We start from the raw sequence: 19072 nt of genomic DNA on the forward strand, positions 1-19072 counted from the left end.
CATAGTTTCACTGCCTTAAAAATCCCCTGTGTTCCCCCTTTCCACCCTCCCCTCTCTCCTTGGTAACTACTGATCTTTTTACTGTCTCCATAGTTTTGTCTTTCCCAGAATGTCATATAGTTGGAATCATACACTATGTAGTCTCTTCAGATTGGCTTCTTTCACCTTGTAATATGCATTTAAGATTCCTTCATGGCTTGATAGCTCATTTCTTTTTAGCACTGATTCATATTCCATTGTCTGGATGTGCCACACTTTGTTTATCCATTCACCTATGAAGGACATCTGGGTTGCTTCCAGTTATGGCAATTATGAATAAAGCTGCTATAAACATTTGTGTGCAGGTTTTTGTGTGGACGTAAGTTTTCAACTCCTTGGGTAAATACCAAGGAATGTGATTGCTGAATCATATGGCCAGAGTGTGTTTAGTTTTGTGAGAAACTGCCAAACGGTCTTCTAAAGAGGCTGTACCATTTTGCATTCCCACCAGCAACGAATGAGGGTTCCTGTTGCTCTACATCCTCGCCAGCATTTGATGGTGTCATATTTTTGGATCTTAGCCATTCTAATAGATGTGTAGTGGTACCTCATTGTTGTTTTAATTTGCAATTTCTTAAGGACATATGAGCATCTTGAGCATCTATGAGCATATATATCGAGCATCTTGTCATACACTTGTTTGCCATCTATATGTCTTCTTTGGTGAGGTGGCTGTTCTGATATTTTGCCCATTTAAAAATTATTGTTGACTTTTAAGAGTTCCTTGTGTATTTTGGACACAAGTCCTTTATCAGCTACATGTTTCACAGAGATTTTCTCCCAGTCTGTGGCTTGCCTTTTCATTCTCTTAACAGTGTCTTTCGCAGAGCAGCATTTTTAATTTTAATAAAGTCCAACTTATCAATTTGTCTTTTATGGATCTATCTGCATTGCCTTTTAAAACAACAGCCTAGCCAAACAGAACACACCTTGCCAGCTGTTGACCCTGGGCTTAGGGGCTCACGTAGGAGATGTTTCCTAAGACTAGACTACCAGCTGAAGTGCTGGCACGGCAGGCAGGTTGGGGGATGTGGAGATGTCCAGGGAAAATGTCAACCAGGTGGTGGAGGGCTCACTGACTGGTTTGTTTTTTTAAAGAGTAGTTTTAGATTTACAGAAAAGTTGAAAAGATAGTACCAAGAGTACCCCATACCCAGTTTCCTTTCTTACATAATCTTATGTTCGTATGGCACATTCGTCACAACTAATGAACCAATGTTGATACATTGTTATTAACTAAAGCCCATACTTTATTCAGATGTTCTTACTTGTTACCTAATGTGCTTTTTCTGATCTAGGATCCCACCCAGGAGAGCACATTACATTTTGTTGTCGTATCTCTTTAGGTTTCTCTTGTCTGTGACGGTTTCTCAGAATTTCCTTGTCTTTGATGACCTTGACAGTTTTGAGGAGTACTGGGCAGATATTTTGTAGAATGTCCCTCAGTTGGGACTTGTCTGATGTTTTCCTCATGATTCTACTGGGGTTATGGGTTTTTGAGAAGAAGATCACAGAGGGAAATTGCCATTCTCATCACATCATTTCAAGGATACCGTCTGGCACTCCCCCTCACCCTGTTTAAAAGCTCTATTTCACATTTCTAAGTGAGAGCTCAGCTCGTGTTCAAACCCAGTCAAAGGATCGCTCCTTGGCGGTGGAGGCTGAGGCCCCACTCATGCTGCCCTGGCCTCTGTCATGGCAGTGCCGGGTCTGTCTAGGGGATGGAGGATGGCCAAGGCATGCGTCATTGGCTCTACCACCTGAGCTGTGTGGCTGGAAGGAGATAATAGCGTGGACGGCATGGGAAGGAACCTGTCTTCAGAAGACGGTGTGCAGGGCAGCAGAGTCCTGGCTGGACCATGCCAACATTCAGGGAAACTGGCCCTGGGCTGTCCTCATGGAGGCCGTCCTCACGGGAGGCTGCCCACATCTCTCCTGAATCTGTGCTAGGATGGAGTCCTTTACCAGAGCTCCCCTGTATCCCGGCAGGCCGACCACCAACATCCCCCCGGCCCCCCCCACCCGCCACCAACTCTCCCTCCCTCTCCCATGCTACTCTCCCCTCCCTCCTACTGCCAACCCCTTCTTCCTGCTCAGGGGGCAAGACCAGGGCTTGTGGGTTAAGCCGCTAGTCTCTTGCAGCCATGGCAGTAGGTCCAGTGGCTGTCAGAGCAAGGGGGAGAGGACTGAAGACTGAAGGGGGTGCTCAAACGAGCCTGAAAGCCACTGTAGGGCCCGAGCATCTACAACTGATTTAGCAGTAAAATAAGTTCACCCTCTCGCATCGTGCAGCCCACGGAGAAACCAGAGGAGCCGGAACGGCAGAGGAGAGGTGGGAGCCCTTTCTGGGCACCCTCACCCCGTCGGCAGAGGGCGCTCCTTACCTTTTGTCAGAGAGACACTGGGCCCTTTCGTGCTGGGCCTCAGGTGTCTGCAGAAAAGGCTTCATGGGGTTGAGGGCATTCACCGCGGGAGAGTTTACCTGTTGGCCCAGGAAGGAGATCACAGTGTTAGCCTGACTCTAATGACATGGGAAAACGTCCTTGATGTATTTCTTAAGGGGAAAAAGCTAGCTATGGAAGTCGGTAAATACAACATACGTGGGAAAAAATAAATCTAAACATAGTAATGACCATGATGATGGGCAACAAAATATTATCTTGGGATGGCAGGATTACAGGTAATGTTTGATTCTTTGTGCTTTTCTGTGCTTTCTAAGTTTTCTAAATTGAGCATGTATTACTTTGTGTAGTTTGGGAAAAATGTTTAAAATGTGATCTGACAATTCTCCAGAGGTCCTTTCTGGTTTGCTTCCTCTTGTCCCAAAGAGAAGCTGCCAGAGTCTGGAGGAATCCACTGAGCGGTTCCCGTAGGGAAGCAGCTCCGCCAGGTGCCCTGAGACCCTGGCACGTCTCCATGCAGGGCTCCGGAGCAAGGCTTAAACTGCAGCTTCCCTGAGCCCTGGCAGAATACCCCGTGACTCCCCCAGAACAAGAATGCACAGGAGGCTCACGAGGAGCTGCTCCCAGGCTATTTCCCCTTGTCTCCCGATCTCCCCAGGATGCTGTCATGGGACAGTTTCTCATCGCCTCTCACGCTCTCTGAAGGTTTATGGCTTTCCACCTCGCCCTGCTCAGGGTACACCTGCAGCTATAAAACTGCCTAGTGGCGGGATGGAATTGGCTCCTCAAGGTGGCCCATCATCCCTGTTGCAGTCACCTGGTCCTGTTGGTTTCAGTGACATCCTGTGGGACAGGGGACACATGGAGTTGTCACCTTTGCCTACTCTGGCTTTCACTGTCTATGTAAATCATAAACTGTCCAAATCTGTCAGCTCTGCCCAGACACTTCTGAGTCACACCGGACGAGCCGCATTGACTGTTCAGTGGCTGAAGGTCTCATTCTCTGATGACCTCACTAGGAAGGGTCTTAACTGGAGCACAGACAGCAGCACCGTGAGCATGGATGCGAACCAGTTACATCTTCATTTTTCCTGACTTCTACCTGAGATGGAGCATTTCTTTCAATGATAAATGTAGACAACAAATCGTAGTAATATTAGCAGTACCAGTGCCTTGTCACCAGTAGAAATCATCGATATTTTCACATTGCCTTACAGTTATTGCAGAAACCTTGAAATATTGTATTCATCACTACTTTGAAATTATGGCAAATTATGGGCCCACCCCTAGATCTTATAGTAATGCATTTGTAAAGTGGTATGCACAGTACTATACCATAACTTTGTTTTAAAAATATATCGAGAACTGTATTTCAGTCTTATTGGTGTTCTTTGTCTTCTTCTGTATTTAATTTTATCCAGATATTCTCCTCTATTGTCTGGACACATGGCTACTTGGTAACATACTGGTTACTGCTTGATTGTGTGTCCTCAATCTTTTCCTGGCTTTCTGTTTCTTTGTCCTTAAAATGAGGGGATCTGCCTGTTAGATCATCTCTAAGGGTTCTGCCAGCCAAGCAAGTGACAGGATTAAGTGTACTTTGTCACTTCCATTGTGCTACAGCTGAGGAGTCGCACGAGGACAGTCAGAAGTGGAGGTTTGTACTAACAGGTTGTTTTAGCCTTTATCATACTATAGAGAATGTCTAGGAATTTGTCTAGGAAATGTGCAAAAGTGTACGCACAAATATGTCACCAGTGAAAAACCAGAAACAACCTAAATATTAAATAATAGGAGACTGGTTAAGCAGATGACAATAAACCCACATGATGGGACAGTGACAGCCATTAGAACACCCGTGGAGGACAACAAGGCGGAAGGGTAGTCGTGCTGTACAGTTAAGTGAAAAAAAGCCATTGAGGCACTGAAAACCAATATGATTCTATTTTTATAAAAACATAGGGATGTATATGCATAGAAAAAAAGATGAAATAATATAAGCCAATATGTTAATATTGGTTATCCTTAAGTGGTGGGATTGTGGTGAGTTTTACTTCCTTGTGTTTTTCTACATTTTCTAAAATTTATGTAATTTATATATATATATATATGAATGACTATAATAAACAAAACAATCACATTGTCAATATGATATCACTGGAGAACATCACAGACAGCAGTGCAGTGATGGCAACCCACTGGTTTGGGGAGCTATGCCCTCCATCCCCACCTTTCCACGTGTCAGGCACCAGAGCAAGGAAGCACTGAGCCCCGACCATTTGCGTTCCTCGTTACTAAAACGAGCACTTGCTTCGTGAGCCAGGGCTGAGAGCAGGGGGGCCTGTTGGTCGAAGTGCCCCCTCTTCTGCCTCTGGCAGCCCCATGGGGGCTGTGTGTCTGACCCCTCCCCAGCTGCCCTGATGTTCCCCAGGCCACAGGGGGAGGGGCGGCTCTGGGGCAGCAAGGGACACGCTGCCGATACCTGCAGGCTGGTGGCCTCCTCTGCCCACCAGGCTTCAAACTCTTTCTGCAGCTTCACCTTGGCTTTTTCCATGAGAAACTGCAGGTGCTCAATCTCCACCTTCAGGGCCTTCAGGCGCGTGAACATTGCTTTATATCTACAGTGGGATCAGAGAAGAGTCTCAGAAGTCACAGGCAAGGAGGGAGGGCTGTAAACGGACCGTCGCTGCAGGGCCTGGGCCTCAGAAGCCTGGCACAGAGGCCTCGGCGTGGCACCAGGGTTTGAGTCCCTCATAAAGCAACAGAGCCAAGTGTTTCTGTCCAGGGCCCACGGGGCTCTGTGTGTGGGCTGAATGACCCTTCTCCTCTCAGAAGGCTAACTACCATCACTGAGCACCTACTCAGGGGCAACCTTGCTCTCGGCCCTCGACATAGAGCAACTCATCTCATCGTCTTCACAAGCCCGTGATGAAGATCCTGTTGTCATCATCTCCTCTTCACGGATGGGGAACCTGAGGCATGGAGAGCTTGAGTAATGTGCTCTATGGCACAGAGCTAATGAGCAGAAGGGCCAGGATTTGAACCCCGGCCGGCTGGCTCCAGAACCACAGTCTTAACTCCCTTACCCTTCTGCTGGTTCCCCTTCACTCGGGAGACCAAGAGCGACAACTCGTTTGTTACTCCATGTGTGCGTTTGGGGCTACAAGGAATTAGAATGTGTCTAACAGGAAGCAGGTGAACAGCCAAGCGGCAGAGACCACTTGGCTTCTGAGATGACCCTGAAGTCATCTGAAGAATGTGGGCCAAGGAGACAAGATGGGGTGGAGTAAAGACGCAAGAAGAATGGTTTGGAAAGAAACTGAGAAAAATAAGTGAAGCGAGGGAAAACGAGGACAACTGGGGAGCCAATCCCAGTGGTGGAGAGCCACAGTGGCACGTCCAGGAGGCCAGTGCGAGGAGGCCAGCACAAGGCACGCTGGAAGGAGGATGCTGGCAGGAGAAGACACAGTGCATAGTTGTCAGGAGGGACCTGGAGCCCAGCCACATGGGGCTGTGTTCTCCTCAGGTCTCGGGATGGCAGGAGCGTGTGTGTGTGTGGCAGTGGGGAGGAGCAGTGTGATTGCGTTTGCTCAGGATGCATGCCTAGTACGCACAGGGGTGGCCTGTGTTTCAATAACACCATCAGCTCCTTGAGGACAAGGAAGGTGACTTGTTTGGTCTCCCAAGAACCTCTCCATGGCATGGAGGAGACAGCAAACGTTTGCTGAATGCATAAATGAATGAATGAACTAAAAAGTTTGACTGGAGTGTTCCGGGAGATTCTGGGACCATGCTGTGTATCAGCAATGACCACATGTCTGTTTACGCTGGAGGTTCCTCACTCTGTAAGTGAAATCATTTTGGGACCCCAAATGGCTGCAGGAGGGTATGCTGTTCTCAGGACACCTCACAGATAAGGACACAAGAGGGAAATGGGGCAAAGCGCAGGCCTGAGGAAGACCTCCACGGCCATACTTCTCGCCCCTAGATGGCGCAGGCCTGAGGAAGACCTCCACGGTCATACTTCTCGCCCCTAGATGGCAGTAGCAGACAAGACTAGCTGCTTGCAGAGCTGCAGCCTGGGGCCTTGGGCTGGAGAGCGTGACAGCAGCAAACCGGCCTCCCTGATTGGTAAATTCCAGCTCCAGGGCCTGCTTCGGCTTCTGCTCCCCATTCCAACCTCACACATCCTAGGGTTCCTGCATTTCACCGCTGCCTGCTCAAAGGCAGCACCTCCTCCAGCTATTTGAGGACCTGGCTGCAGGACACCCTTCCCCGAGTAGCTCCAGCCTGGGTCTGCCCTGCCCTATGCAGCGCCAGGTGGTCCCTGAGAGCCCTCTGAGGCTGGGGTCAGGGCACTTGTGGCAGAATGAAAGGGCACCTTCTCTTTTCTTCTTCCACCTGTGACCTCAGCTTCTCTTCCACCGGGTCCGGCTTTGAGGATGCGGCAATGTTTTCCGAGATGCCTGTAGAAGGGAGATGCCGATGGGTTACTCCAACGAAGAGGAAAGGAAAAGGAGAAGTGTGATATTTAGGGCTGATGACAGGGTCAAAGTGCATCCCAAGATGAAAGGGGACGCTGTGACTGCCTTCCCGGGCCTCTTTGGATGGGAACCTGCTTTGGCTTCCTCCTCTGGATGGCAACCTCTGCTTGGCTGAAAGCCCCCAGGAGACGCTTCCTTGAGTATTTCCGCTGTCCCTCCCATGACCCAACATCTGTCACTGGAAGAGAATTCTTCCTTAAGTCGCCACTAATCCTTTTACTATTGAGTTCTCTCATTTCCTCTTGCATCCTCAGGGAAGATGCAAAATTGCACTTCTCCATCCTTTGATACAGAGCCCTTCACAAACCAAGAAGACATCGCTAAACCATCTCACGTCTTTCTTTGCATCAGCTGATGTGCCGAATTCTCTGGCCTCAAATCATGTCTCCTGTTTGTGACTTCCCTCTAAAGTGGTTCCCAAGCCGGATTAACGCAGGAAATGCCAATATGCAACCAGCGCTGAGCACCGCACTCAGAGGCCCGTAAGACAGGGCCACACCATGGCAAGGCCTTGGGGAAGGCAGTGTCCCCATGCCCACTGACCACTGCTGTTTGTTGCCTGGTGCCAGCCCTGGCTGCTGGGCTTGTCTGGAGCCTGTCCTGTCCTAGCCTGGTGGCAGGGGGGCAGTCTGTTTACCCTCCTAGGGTCTCTTTGTGGTCACACTGCACTTCTCAGGCTCACAGAAGGCACCTGTAGAAGTCACACAGCCCTGGTTTTTACTCCGTGTTGGCGAGGCTACTATGGGCCAGGTGTTCTCTGGACATGATCAGACAGACTTCCTCCTTCTAGCACTTATTTGAGGTAATATTGTTCCCATTTTACAGACAAGGGCATTGAAGTTCAAAGAGGTTAACTTGCCCAGGGCCACAGGGCCAACTTCAGGAAGCTGGATCCAAATCCAGGGTTGTTTGGCTGCAAGGGCCCTGGAGGCAGAAATTCCCTCTGCAACCTTTCTGGTCATCTGCTTTCTGCCCAGATACTTCCCGTGGTGGGGAGCTCACTACTTTGCATGCCAGTGCATTTCATTGCGGGCAGCTGTTTCCTCTTACTTGGCGCTGAGACCTGCCCACTAATTTGCTTTCACCTCTACTTGGGATCTTTGGAGCATCCTAGCATGTCCTCCTTGTTAATCTGATGGTTCTTCAAATATACTAGCAGCAACAACAAAATACCCTACGTGTCTGGAGCTCTATCCTCAGGCTGACTGCACAGTTCTCTCATCTGAGGGCTCAGTGACATGGTTACTTTCCAACTGATCTTAGGTATAGAGCCTAGATCTGGACAGAAGACTCCAGATAGGTCCGAAAGGAGCAGGGTGCAGACAGCTTTTAAAAATTTATGTTCTATATTCTCCAGCAGGTGAATTGCTAACAATGACCACTTACTGAGAACCTTCTATATGCCAGGTGTTGCCATATTCTCCCAAGCACTGGGCTAGGTACTCTGCTCACCTATTTCTAATTCTCAAAATAACCCAGCAGGGAAGGCCTTACCAGCTCATTTCAGTTAGATTCTGAGGCTCAGAGAGGGCCATGGATAACCCAAGGTCACACAGAGAATAAGTGGCAGAGCTGGGACTTGAACCCAATATTTTCTGGTTCCAGCCAACACTGTTTTTGTTTTTCAGCAGCTTTGTCATCGTCATGGCCATGTCAGTTTGTCACGGGCCTCTATTAAGCTTGTGATCAGTTTAAACACTTTCATATTTTTATGAGTGGTTGTCAAAATACAAAAGTACATCCTCTTTCAGTTTGATTGCCCTTTTGATCCCAAATGCAATACTTCCTGTTTATTGGGGGTTCAGGCTGCCGAGAGGTCCTCATTCTGTTGTGCCTTTATTTTCTTCCCTTTGGCTGCCTTTTATGTCATTATCTACCTCACTGATAAATATGCTAAGTCGCTCAGGATTCTGTCCTTTTTCTTCCAGGCACCTGTTACTCTTTCTTCCTTGTGTCAAGTAACAACTGTCACTTGTAAACTGACTGAGCAAGTGTCTGACTCTATCATCTAAACACAGGGGATGCAGATACCATAGACTTCCCAACTGCAGATGGCACTGTCACCTGTGCTGGTGCATTTTATAGGCCCTAATGAGCCAGACTGCCTGGTGGTGCTGCACCTCAGGGGCAGGGCCTGGCCTCTGCTCCTCCTGTCACCCCAGTACTTTGTTCAAACTCCACGTCCAGCATGCACTCAGTGCTGCCATGTTTGCTGGCCCTTGTCCCCTTTGGAAAATGTCGGACAAGATAAACTGAAGGAAGGATCTTAATTTCAGACTGATAACAGGACTTCACATGGACAGAATATTTCCTCTCCCAACAGTTTCAGAAATGGGCAAACATATCCTCTAGCCTGTTTTTTAAAAAAAAGCTGTGAATCTCCTTCCTCCTTCTAACAGCTTTTGACCCCACACCAAGGGAAGCCCTGAAAAGCCCCATGAAGTCCTTGCTCTGTGGTGAGGGCTGGGCGTCCTGCAGCCGCGCACCGCGTTAGAGACCCCTGGAGGCGGGTGAAGGCAGGGCTGCTGGGCCCACACGGGTGCATCCCCTCCAGCCTGGTGAAGGCAGTCTCTAAGGGCCTCAGGAACAGACAGAGGGTAGGGGGAGGCCACGATTGGCTGGTCTTCCATGTAAAAGCTGTAGCTGCCCCAGCATGAGTGCAGAGCCCCTTCGCAGGAGTGGGGCTTTTGCCTCACCCCATTGCTGGCTGTCTTTCTCTGGGCACCTTGCAGTTTCCCTGGCAGAACATAGAGTCACGAGGGCCTTGGAAATGTGCGGGGTTTTCCAGGAGCCAGGGACAAGGAGAGCATTCTGGATGCAGTTGACACAAGAATGGAGATGATGTCAGCTACCATGTGTGGGGCATGCCCTTGGTCCCACCCACTGTGCCACCTCATTTATTCTCATCACTCTCACTGGCAGATATTATCACCTCTGTTTTCCAGACAAGAAGACCAAGGCTCATGGTGACCAGGTGGCTGGTGCAATGCCATAAAGCTACCAAATAACAAAGTTAGGTTTTGAATCCAGTGCTAGTCATTCATTCACTTACATAACAAATGTTTATGGGTGTTGACTATAGGCTGCCCCCATTCCAGGAGCAGTCTACTGGGGATGGTAGAAATTAAACCAACAAAAAAATTGAGTTTATGATAAAATGCCTGGGGTTGAAGGGTGCTATGAGGAAAGAGAAAGCTTTCTTTTCTCACAAAGCTATGAGGATAAAAGGTGGAAGCATTGCTGTGTTAGGTAGGGTGATCAGGGGCCCTCTCTGAGGAGGGGACATTTGAGTAGAGACCTGAATGAGGGGAGGGAACAAGCACGCAGGACTCAGGGCAGAGTGCAAAGGGCCTGAGGTGCATCTGCTTGGCGCATCTGAGCACCAGGGAGAAGGCCAGTGTGCCTGGAGTGGTTGGCAGGGAAAGAGTGGTGGGAGCTGAGGCCAGATCACCTAGGACCCTGTAGGCCATGGCAAGGACTTCGACTTTGAGAGAGACGAGAGGCTCAAGCATTTTAAGGAGAGGAACGGCTGGATCTATTCCTTTGATAGCTAAGTCAAGGGGCTCTTTTGCTGATCAAGACAAAGCTGTTCCAAACTGAAGAATAGTTAATGTGAGGTGGCGCCAGGATGCTGTAAGCCTGTTGAAAGGATCGGGGGAAGAAAGCTGGGGCAAGGGACTGTGGGCAGCCAGAATGAGGGCACAGCATACCCCCAAGACACAGGCTAGCCACGTTGTCATGACAACCACAGGGGCCTCTTGCCAAAGGTGATGCCCGCGTAGTGCATGCATTGTAACCCCACCAGGAGACAGCCCCTGGCTGCCTCTGATGCTTCCTGAGGCTTGGCTTATCAGTCCTCTCGGGCTGGGAACTGAAACAACCGAACAAAAGCAGCTGAGCAAGAACAGAGGGAGTAAATCAAGGACACTGGCGCTTTGTAGGTCTCCGTGCCCACTGGGACTGTGGCCAGGGACAGAACCTCTAGTCACCTGACAGGAGGCACAGGGAGCCTTCCTTTCAAGCGCAGGAGTCTGGCTGGGACAGGGCACAGGAGGTCACAGCCCTGAGTGGCCTGTGAGGTCGCACTGTGGGCAGCCACTCCAAAGCAATGCCAAAGCAGGAAAGAAGGGCTCCATTCCAGCGGTTGGGGGTCCGAATGTCACACTCGGAGGAAGCCCTGAGCAGTCAAATAGTAACGAGGCTTCCAGCAGGCCGCGCATAGGCCCAGGCTGACCCTGCCTCTGAAGTGTCAGGTGTTTGGAAACTGGCAGCATGAGGACAAGAGGGCCCTTGCTGGGAATGCCAGCTTCCTGTGGGCCCCTCCTACCTGGCATGATGTCGGGGGCACTGGAAAGATCGCTGTAACACCTCTTCCCACTCCTCCATACTCTCCCCTCAAACACCCCCCTCCACCCGTCCAAACACTTCTGTACTGGTATTCGATGTCTGAAACGTCCAGGATCTCATCTCTTTGGTTCAATGGCTCTCACTGAGGGTGTACCCAAGCCTCAATGGGGGAGCTTGCAGAAGCCCAGAGACCCCTGGGCCCCACTCCAGACCGACTGGGTCAGAATTTGCAGCGAGCTTCCCCTGGTGAAGCTGATGATACCTCTTGTTAAGAAACGCCGCTCAAGGCTTTGAGCCCAGTTCCAACACAAGTACTCCACGCCAGAGTTACTGAGAAGGCAGGAGCTACAGTGGTTTAGACATGATTGCATACGGGAGCTAGCGTGTCCCTTTGCCCCTGCCCACCTTCCAGACCTGTGGGAGCCACTGTAGAGAAAAGGGGCTCTGGGGTCTGTAGCAAGGAGGACACATTCTCTGTGAGGCTGGAGCTGCCTGCACACGGCCCTTGTAGAGGGTGGATAAAATCTGGGTAATGATACCCCTGCACGGCTGCTCCGTGGTCAGGTACCTGATGTGTCTGATCTTTTATAATCTTTACAACACCCACTGCAGATGGGGAAACAGTTCTGACGGGGAACGTAATCTGCCCAGGATCACACTGCTGGTAATAGAGCTGGGGTCAGCACCCAGCTCTGACTTCAAAGCCGGTGCTCTTCCCTCCGTAAGCGATTCTAACAATGAAGAAAGCCATGCGGCAGATCACTGAAGTCTGTATTGACTTGTCCTTGCTCTTTGAAGGCGATGCTCTTTTCCATGAATGCCTTTCAGATCTGGGGCTGGAGCTGAGAGAAAGCCTCGGTTTCTCCCGAGGCTGGCCTGTGACGACTGCCCTTCACTAACGGATCCACGGCCTGCACCCTGACCCCTCTTGGCCTCTGCAGCTGCCTGAGGGTGTGAGGAGCTGTTGGTACCCACTGGAGCCTGCCCCTCTGCAAGTTCAGCCCCCAGAACAGCCAGAGCCAGCCTGTGCCATCTGCTTGACAGTGGGCCAGAGTCCTAAGGAAGGCAATACTGAAATTTCCAACCAGGCACCAAAGCCAAAACGGGCCCTTTAGACTTCCAGAGGCTTCCAGAGAGCAAAGGCCATGGGGCCCAACATGGCCATGGCTCTGCCAGTGCCCTGTGTGGGAGGAGGCCGTGAGTTATGTGTCTCTACCAGGGCAGACGAGCCACCAGAGGCGGGGGGCAGGGGGGGGGGGCATTCCAGCTGGCTGCCTCAGCCGTGCAGCTAATGATTCATTTGCTCAACACCCGCTCTGGCCTCCTTGGGGCTAAACTGTCTCACGGAACCATAGATCATCTGGCCTCACCTTGTTCGAGAAGTCAAAGTGCCTATTCTCATGGAGATGGATGGTGTCAGGAGCTCAATTACCACAATGGTCAGCAGCTCAGGGGCAAAGATTCCAGCTTCCCAGTCAGACCAGTTCCTGTTTAACGGCTTAAATTTATTGTCAGCTGGAGTAATCGCACACTGACGGGTGCTCAGTGCCACCATCCATTTTGGTGTTGATTTTGTGTAACACCTTAGCTGCCCCTGGCAGGCTCTGACTTAAGGGCGTGATGAATGCCCTGCGGACCCCTGGCTGTGACTGATAATTTCTGGGCTTGTTCACACCCACAACCACAGGCCCCGCCCTCACTGCCCCTGTCTTCCCCCTGGGAGAAGGGGCTGCTCTCTGAGAGGAGGGATGGCCAGACTTTAGTACAATCAGGATCGTTCCGTAGCCCCGTTTCGGGGAAAACTCAGGCCCAGACGCCCCCTAATAGAGGGCTGGCCACGTCTCTTCCTGCTGGAGCAACTTCCCCAGCTGCTCGGCCAGCCTCTTGGACCAAGATCACGCCCCTGGGATGGCGGCCTCTCTGCTTCCGCATTTGCTGCTTCTTCCCCACGTGTTCCCTGTGGAGGACGGGACCACACAGAGGGTCGGCATGCATTAGGGTCAACGTGGGCTTGCAGGCGACATAAGGGAGCCCTAGGAGCATACTGCACCCACAGGAAAGACATTTCTAGTCTCGTCACTCTGCTTCAGCTTGACACAGGGGTCCTTCCGCGGTCACCTCTGCTCAAACGGGAGCTCTCTCTCCTGCCTCTCCACTGTCCTTTCTGCTGCAAACCCAGATCCATCTTTTGGTTTCTGGGCAGCATTTCTGGTTGCAGCCACTCAGAGCCGGGCACAGTGACCCTCCCACCGAGGCCCCGGAACCTCTCCCCCACCCCACCCTCTGGGGTAGGGTCTGTCCTGCCTGCTTCCCAGCCCACTGAGGCTTCCTCACTCCTCAGATGCCTGCTCACCTTTTAGAACACGGGGTTTCTTTCCAAGGCCGGGTCCCTCGGTAATTCTATTCTCTGTCACTTCAGCCCCACCAACCACTGGTGACCACCTGCCTGTCTTGGTGGCTTTTCAGAGAGAAATTAGCAGGAAGCTTGGCATCCCTAACACCCACTTACAGCTTTGTCACACTGGAACCAGCTGGTCTGGAGTGTTCTCAGGATACGGCCCACCTGTCGGGGACGGCGGTGTTTCTCATGCCTGTAAGAGCGAGCACGGGCCTTCCTCCCATAAAAACCTCTGGTGACAACGGTTGGTCAGGTTTGGTTGATTCTCCTGACTGGCTTATAAGAGAAATTTCAGGACTTTTAGGAGTTGAGTTGAGAATCCTTAATGAAACTGTCTCTCTCCACTTTTGGAAGCTTATCTTCTCCTAGCCAGTTTGTAAGCCAATCTGTTCACTTGGCAAAAATTTATTACGTATGAGAGTCAAAAGTGAGTTCTGAGACAGACCACAGAGTAGAACTGGCATGTTTGCAGAATAAGATGGCAGGAGCTGGCTAGACAACCAAAATGCCCACATGGATGTCAGAAAGGGGCCTCAAGAAATTTTTGAAGAGAATTTCTTAAGAGAGAGCTAACAATTCGCCTTAAGCCCATCTTATCCTCTTTACTGGGGGTGATGTATGTGGGGGTCCTTCTCCTTCCCTCAAACGTAGCGAGGGGGCTTGAAGGAGAGAACTCAGAAAGCTTGACAAGAATCCTTGGAAATGTGCATGTGTGTTGTGTGTTGTGTGTGTGCTATATGGGTATATGTATGTGTGTGTATGTGTATGTGTGTGTGTGCACGTGCACAGTGGACAGAGATCTGATTCCCATTCAGGAACTCTAGAGGGTAGGGCACGGGCTGATGACGAGCTAGGAGCAAGAGCAAGGAGCTGCTGCTGCTCTCCTACATGGGCGACAAACACGGAAGAGAGCCAGGTTAGGGTCCCTTTAGATCAGTGGTGTGCTGGTAACTGTTTAACAGCCAGCTCTCCACAATGACAACCCTGACTTATAGTGTTTGCCGGTTTCTATGGTGTAAATGCTTCCATCATGGCTGATTTCAAGCTACCAACATGTTGTTCCTGAATTTGGAGCTGGGAAGAGATGCACACTTAGAGGGTCTAAGCACACCACTTAGACCTTAAGCACACCACTTAAGACTTAGATCTTTTTTAATAGGGTACCTAGAGGGGCAATGGGACCTTGGTAGGAAGAACCCTGGCAGTCAGTGGACCACAGGATGCCTGGGGGCTGTGCGCTGGACCTATTCCGCATTCCGTTTGCTCCTCCAAAGCCACCCTCCACTCCCTTCTCCTCCTCTGCTTCTTGCCCCAGGATGCTGGCTGCTAGAATAATCGGCTTCCTTACCCTCTGCCTTCTGGCTGGGTTCAGCCAATGGGGAACGTGGACAAGTGACTGGAGGGTGGGAAGAGAGAGAGGCTGAGTAGTTCTTTCCCCAGACATCTCTGGAGGGGCCATGAGCCGGAGGCATCGCTTGACTGGAGGTCACAGCTCCCATCAGACAGACAGGGCCTTCCTGCACAGCCCTTTCTGCCTTCCGGTTCCAGTAACTGCCACTCCTCCTGCCTCCTCAGGCTTAGGGGTGGCAATGCTTCCTGCCTCACTGCTGTGACTCCCTCCAGGCTGCTGCGGTCTCCCTTGGGGTTTCTCTACATTGCTCACACCTTTGTCAATGGCCTTTCTTCAACTCTCTTCACAATGCCTGTTTTAGGTACTGCCATCTGCTTCCTGTTTGGACCCTGACCCACACAGGCTCAAAGTGGGTAAGCAACTGTCCCAACAAGGTGCATCCCCTCAGGTCAAGGGACCTGCTGGTGAGGGACCTCCAACGACCCAGGAAAATACCCCAAATGAGGAAGATGTACCCTAAATGTAAGCTTTGAACACCTGCCAGGCCCAGAGAGCACAAAGCCATTACAAGAATGCCAGTCCAGGGAGATCTGTGCCAGCTGCCTTTCCTCCCCCTCCCTTTTCGCTCCAGCTCCTTCTTGGGGAAACTGAGCTTAGCAGCCTGAGGGAGGGAGGGAGGGAGTGAGAGAGAGAGAGAGAGAGGGAGCTGACCATATCCTTTTCCTCCTGGCAGTGGGCCTTAGTGGGAGGAAAGGGAGAGAAATCTTAACTTTGAGTAAAATTTGAATTATTGAGACTGTAGTTACAATATGAAATAACCAATGCATTTCGTTTTGTTTGCAATTAGCTGAGCTGCCCAATATCCACCCAGGGGCAGAGGGAGAACCGCCCTCCCGTGAGGATTTAAGGAGACAGAGGAAGAGAAACACAAGGGGGCCTTCAGAGCACCCCCCACAGTGCTCGATATCACTCAGTGCGTCAGGCCACCGTCTTCAGCCATCTAGTCCCTGCTGGAGAATACGAGGCACTCAGAAAAGAAAACAAGAAGTGGTAAATTTTCTGTTCTCATCTTTAAGTGAAACGATCCTGACGTGAGAGGAAGTGAGGGAAATTGAAATCGTCAGAATTGAATTGGGATCTGCCTTTTACTACTGCTTCTACTATCACAAGGATTCCACCAAACAGTAATTTTTGTTTGATCTCCGAATCCTTGGAATCTAATCCTTCATACAGTTCTGGAAATTATTACAAAACATTTCCAAAGACAAGAAAAGTTCAGAGAATGATATAAATAACACCCACATACCACCTCCGTATTTTGAAAAAAATCTAAATAGTTAGCCACAGTTGCTCCAGTGTTTGGTGTTCTTTTGAACTAGAACATTACAAAGTTGGTAGAAGCCTCCTTTGTGCCCTCCCCAGCCCACTCTCCTCTCTCCCCAGGAGAGCACCATCCTGACAGTGTTGCACGGCCTTCCCTTTGTGCCTTCATAGTCTCCCTCTGTGTCTTTAATGTCCCTTAAACAGAACCTCACTATTTCTTGACCTAAGGGAGGTGGTATAGGTGTGCTCTTTATAAATATTTGTTGGACTGCATAACTGTACATGTACGGTTTATGCATTTTTCCACATTTTTGTTATCTTTCACAATAAAACAAAGCTCCCGCTCCCCTCCCCCAATAGATTGTATTGAAAGTTTCGAAAAGCATTGAAAGAATTTACACGAATGGTATCATTCCATTTATATCCTTCAGCAATGTACTCTTTCCATCACCACTGTGTTTTTGAGATTTATTCACATTGCTACATGTAGATCTAGTTAATTTATTTAAAATTCTCTAAGGTGTTCCACCATGTGACCATATCACAGCTATGGCTCATTTACCCATCCCCCAACTGGGGGACATTTGGCTTGTCTCTCCTGTTTTTGTTTGTTTGACTGTTTGCTATGATGAGAACAATGCTGCGATGAACACCTTCTTGACATCTACGTGACACCTTCTCAGTGTGTATTCCTAGGAATGGAATTGCTGGCTTATGGGATATGCAGAAGTTCAGCTTTACCAGATATTGCCAGAATCATCCTCAAATGGTTGTTCGTGGACTTTAACTATACAATTCACTTCTCCTTGTTCTATTATCCTTTTTTGAATGGAAAGTTCTCTGCTCTGTTCTGTGGGTCTCCTGCCCACAGCTCTGCCCTGAAGTACTCCTACATACGCCCATCTTGGGTGGGCCCCTGGCTCCCTACGACAGCTCCCTCGTGGTTTCCCGGACAGACACCGGTATTTTCAAAACACCACTTAAAGCTTTCTTTCTGCTGGTTGTCTGGACACACAGCACCCACTGTGTCTGAGCACAGACAGCCCTGGTTTCCTGTTGGTAGGTCTTCCCCAAACTCATCATTAACTTCTTTGGGGAAATGGAAAGGTCTTGCCAAGCTCATTGTACACGCAACAGAATTGTCCCTAGGAAACAGCAAGACCTTTCCTAGGCTGAGATTTGTCAAGCCCAAAGGGTGAGTTTGACCATGGGAGAGGACAGGTGGAGGGGCCAGCCACAATGCATTTTAGTCTAGAAATGCAGAGGCTAGAATTTTGTCTTCTATATGTTGGATTGTTATGGACTGAATGTTGGTGTCCCTTCAAAATTAATATGTTGGAATTGAATCCCCACTGGGATGGTGTTCAGAGGTGGGGCCCTTAGGAGGTGATTAGGTCCCGAGGGTGAGGCCCTTACCAATGGGATTAGAGCCCTTATAAGAAGAGGCCAGAGAGCTAGCCCACTCCTTTTCCATCATGTAAGGACACAGCGAGAAGCCAACAGTCTGCAACCCAGGAGAGGGTTCTTACCAGAAGCCAACCATGCTGGCACCCTGATCTCAGGCTTCCAGACTCCAGACTGTGAGAAAATAAATTTTTGTTGTTTATCAGCCACACAGTCTATGGCAATTTGTATTAGAAGCCCGCACTAAGACATTGGTCAAATGCCTAATTCATTTGAAGGAGCACAGATTTGCACCATGACAAAAATGTTGCTGGCCACTGGTTGTAGGTCACATCAGTGATCAAGTGCTCAAAGCAACAGACAGCCCCCTCCTGGGGTTTGGTTGTACTTTTGCACAGAAGAGTGGTTAATAGTGCCTGTGAGCAAATTGGCTGAGAGAGGTGGTGACTGTGGGACTGTGGTGACCTCCACCAGTTATGCCAATTGGTGCTGGTGGCCCAGACTGTGGCAGGCTCTGTGGCCGGGGGCTGTGCCCGCTGCCTGTGCATTTGGTTTGTTTGGTTCCTGGCACTCAGAGTCAGAGTCCATGATGATTCACTGAGCATCTACTCTGTCCTCGGCTCCATCACATATACCTCGCTCGACACTTGGTGCAGCCCTGTGGAGTAGATGTTTTCCTCTCACGGACAAGGAAATGGAAATTCAGGAAGGTTAATAGACTGAGGTCACCTGACCAGCAAATGGTAGAGGCACGATTCAAGCAGGGCTCTCCTGATATGAAGGCAAGTGCTCTTTTTAGTAAACTATAGTTGCAGTTCAAGACCGGAACCAGGGCCCATGCCCAGAGCCTCCTCTGTTCTCTGGAAGGACTGGCAAGGGAATCTGGAACGACTCAAAGGGTCTGGAGCCTTGGCAATTGGGAACTGGACAGGGAAATGGGGGTGGGAACTCCTCCTCAGTCCCAGCCTCCATCTTGAGCCTGGAAATTTGGCCAAGGACCCTGTGTCACTGAAGCTGGTTGTATCATCACAAGAACTGTGGATTGGAATAATGGTGAGACTTTATCACTGGTCTTACAGAGCCACCTGCGTCCTTTTGGAATCAACTGAGACGCTATCTCAGCCTTTGGGACAGCTGCTTTATTTACATTCTGCTTTTCTCCAAGGGGTTGGCATTTTGGTCATTCATTTTCGAGAGAATGAAAACATCTCTAATCCATCCCAGCCCTCACATGTCTCCTCACCAAGGCTGTGAGTGTTTCCTG

General features: G+C 50.0%; 1 protein-coding gene across 6 annotated transcripts in view; it reads right to left on the bottom strand.

Annotated features, from left to right (window-relative positions):
* Window positions 1-19072, bottom strand: part of KIF6 (kinesin family member 6) — a 371498-nt gene that overhangs the window by 21230 nt on the left and 331196 nt on the right. For all 6 annotated transcript variants that reach the window (XM_070584535.1, XM_070584539.1, XM_070584537.1 and 3 more), the window contains 3 exons: window positions 6823-6907; window positions 4924-5059; window positions 2424-2521 (listed from right to left, as the gene is read on the bottom strand). In XM_070584535.1, coding sequence (XP_070440636.1) covers window positions 2424-2521; window positions 4924-5059; window positions 6823-6907 — 319 coding nt within the window. The remainder of the gene's footprint in view (window positions 1-2423; window positions 2522-4923; window positions 5060-6822; window positions 6908-19072) is intronic.

The sequence above is a fragment of the Equus przewalskii genome, chromosome 19 (assembly GCF_037783145.1).
Source record: "Equus przewalskii isolate Varuska chromosome 19, EquPr2, whole genome shotgun sequence".
Classification (NCBI taxonomy): Eukaryota; Metazoa; Chordata; class Mammalia; order Perissodactyla; family Equidae; genus Equus; species Equus przewalskii.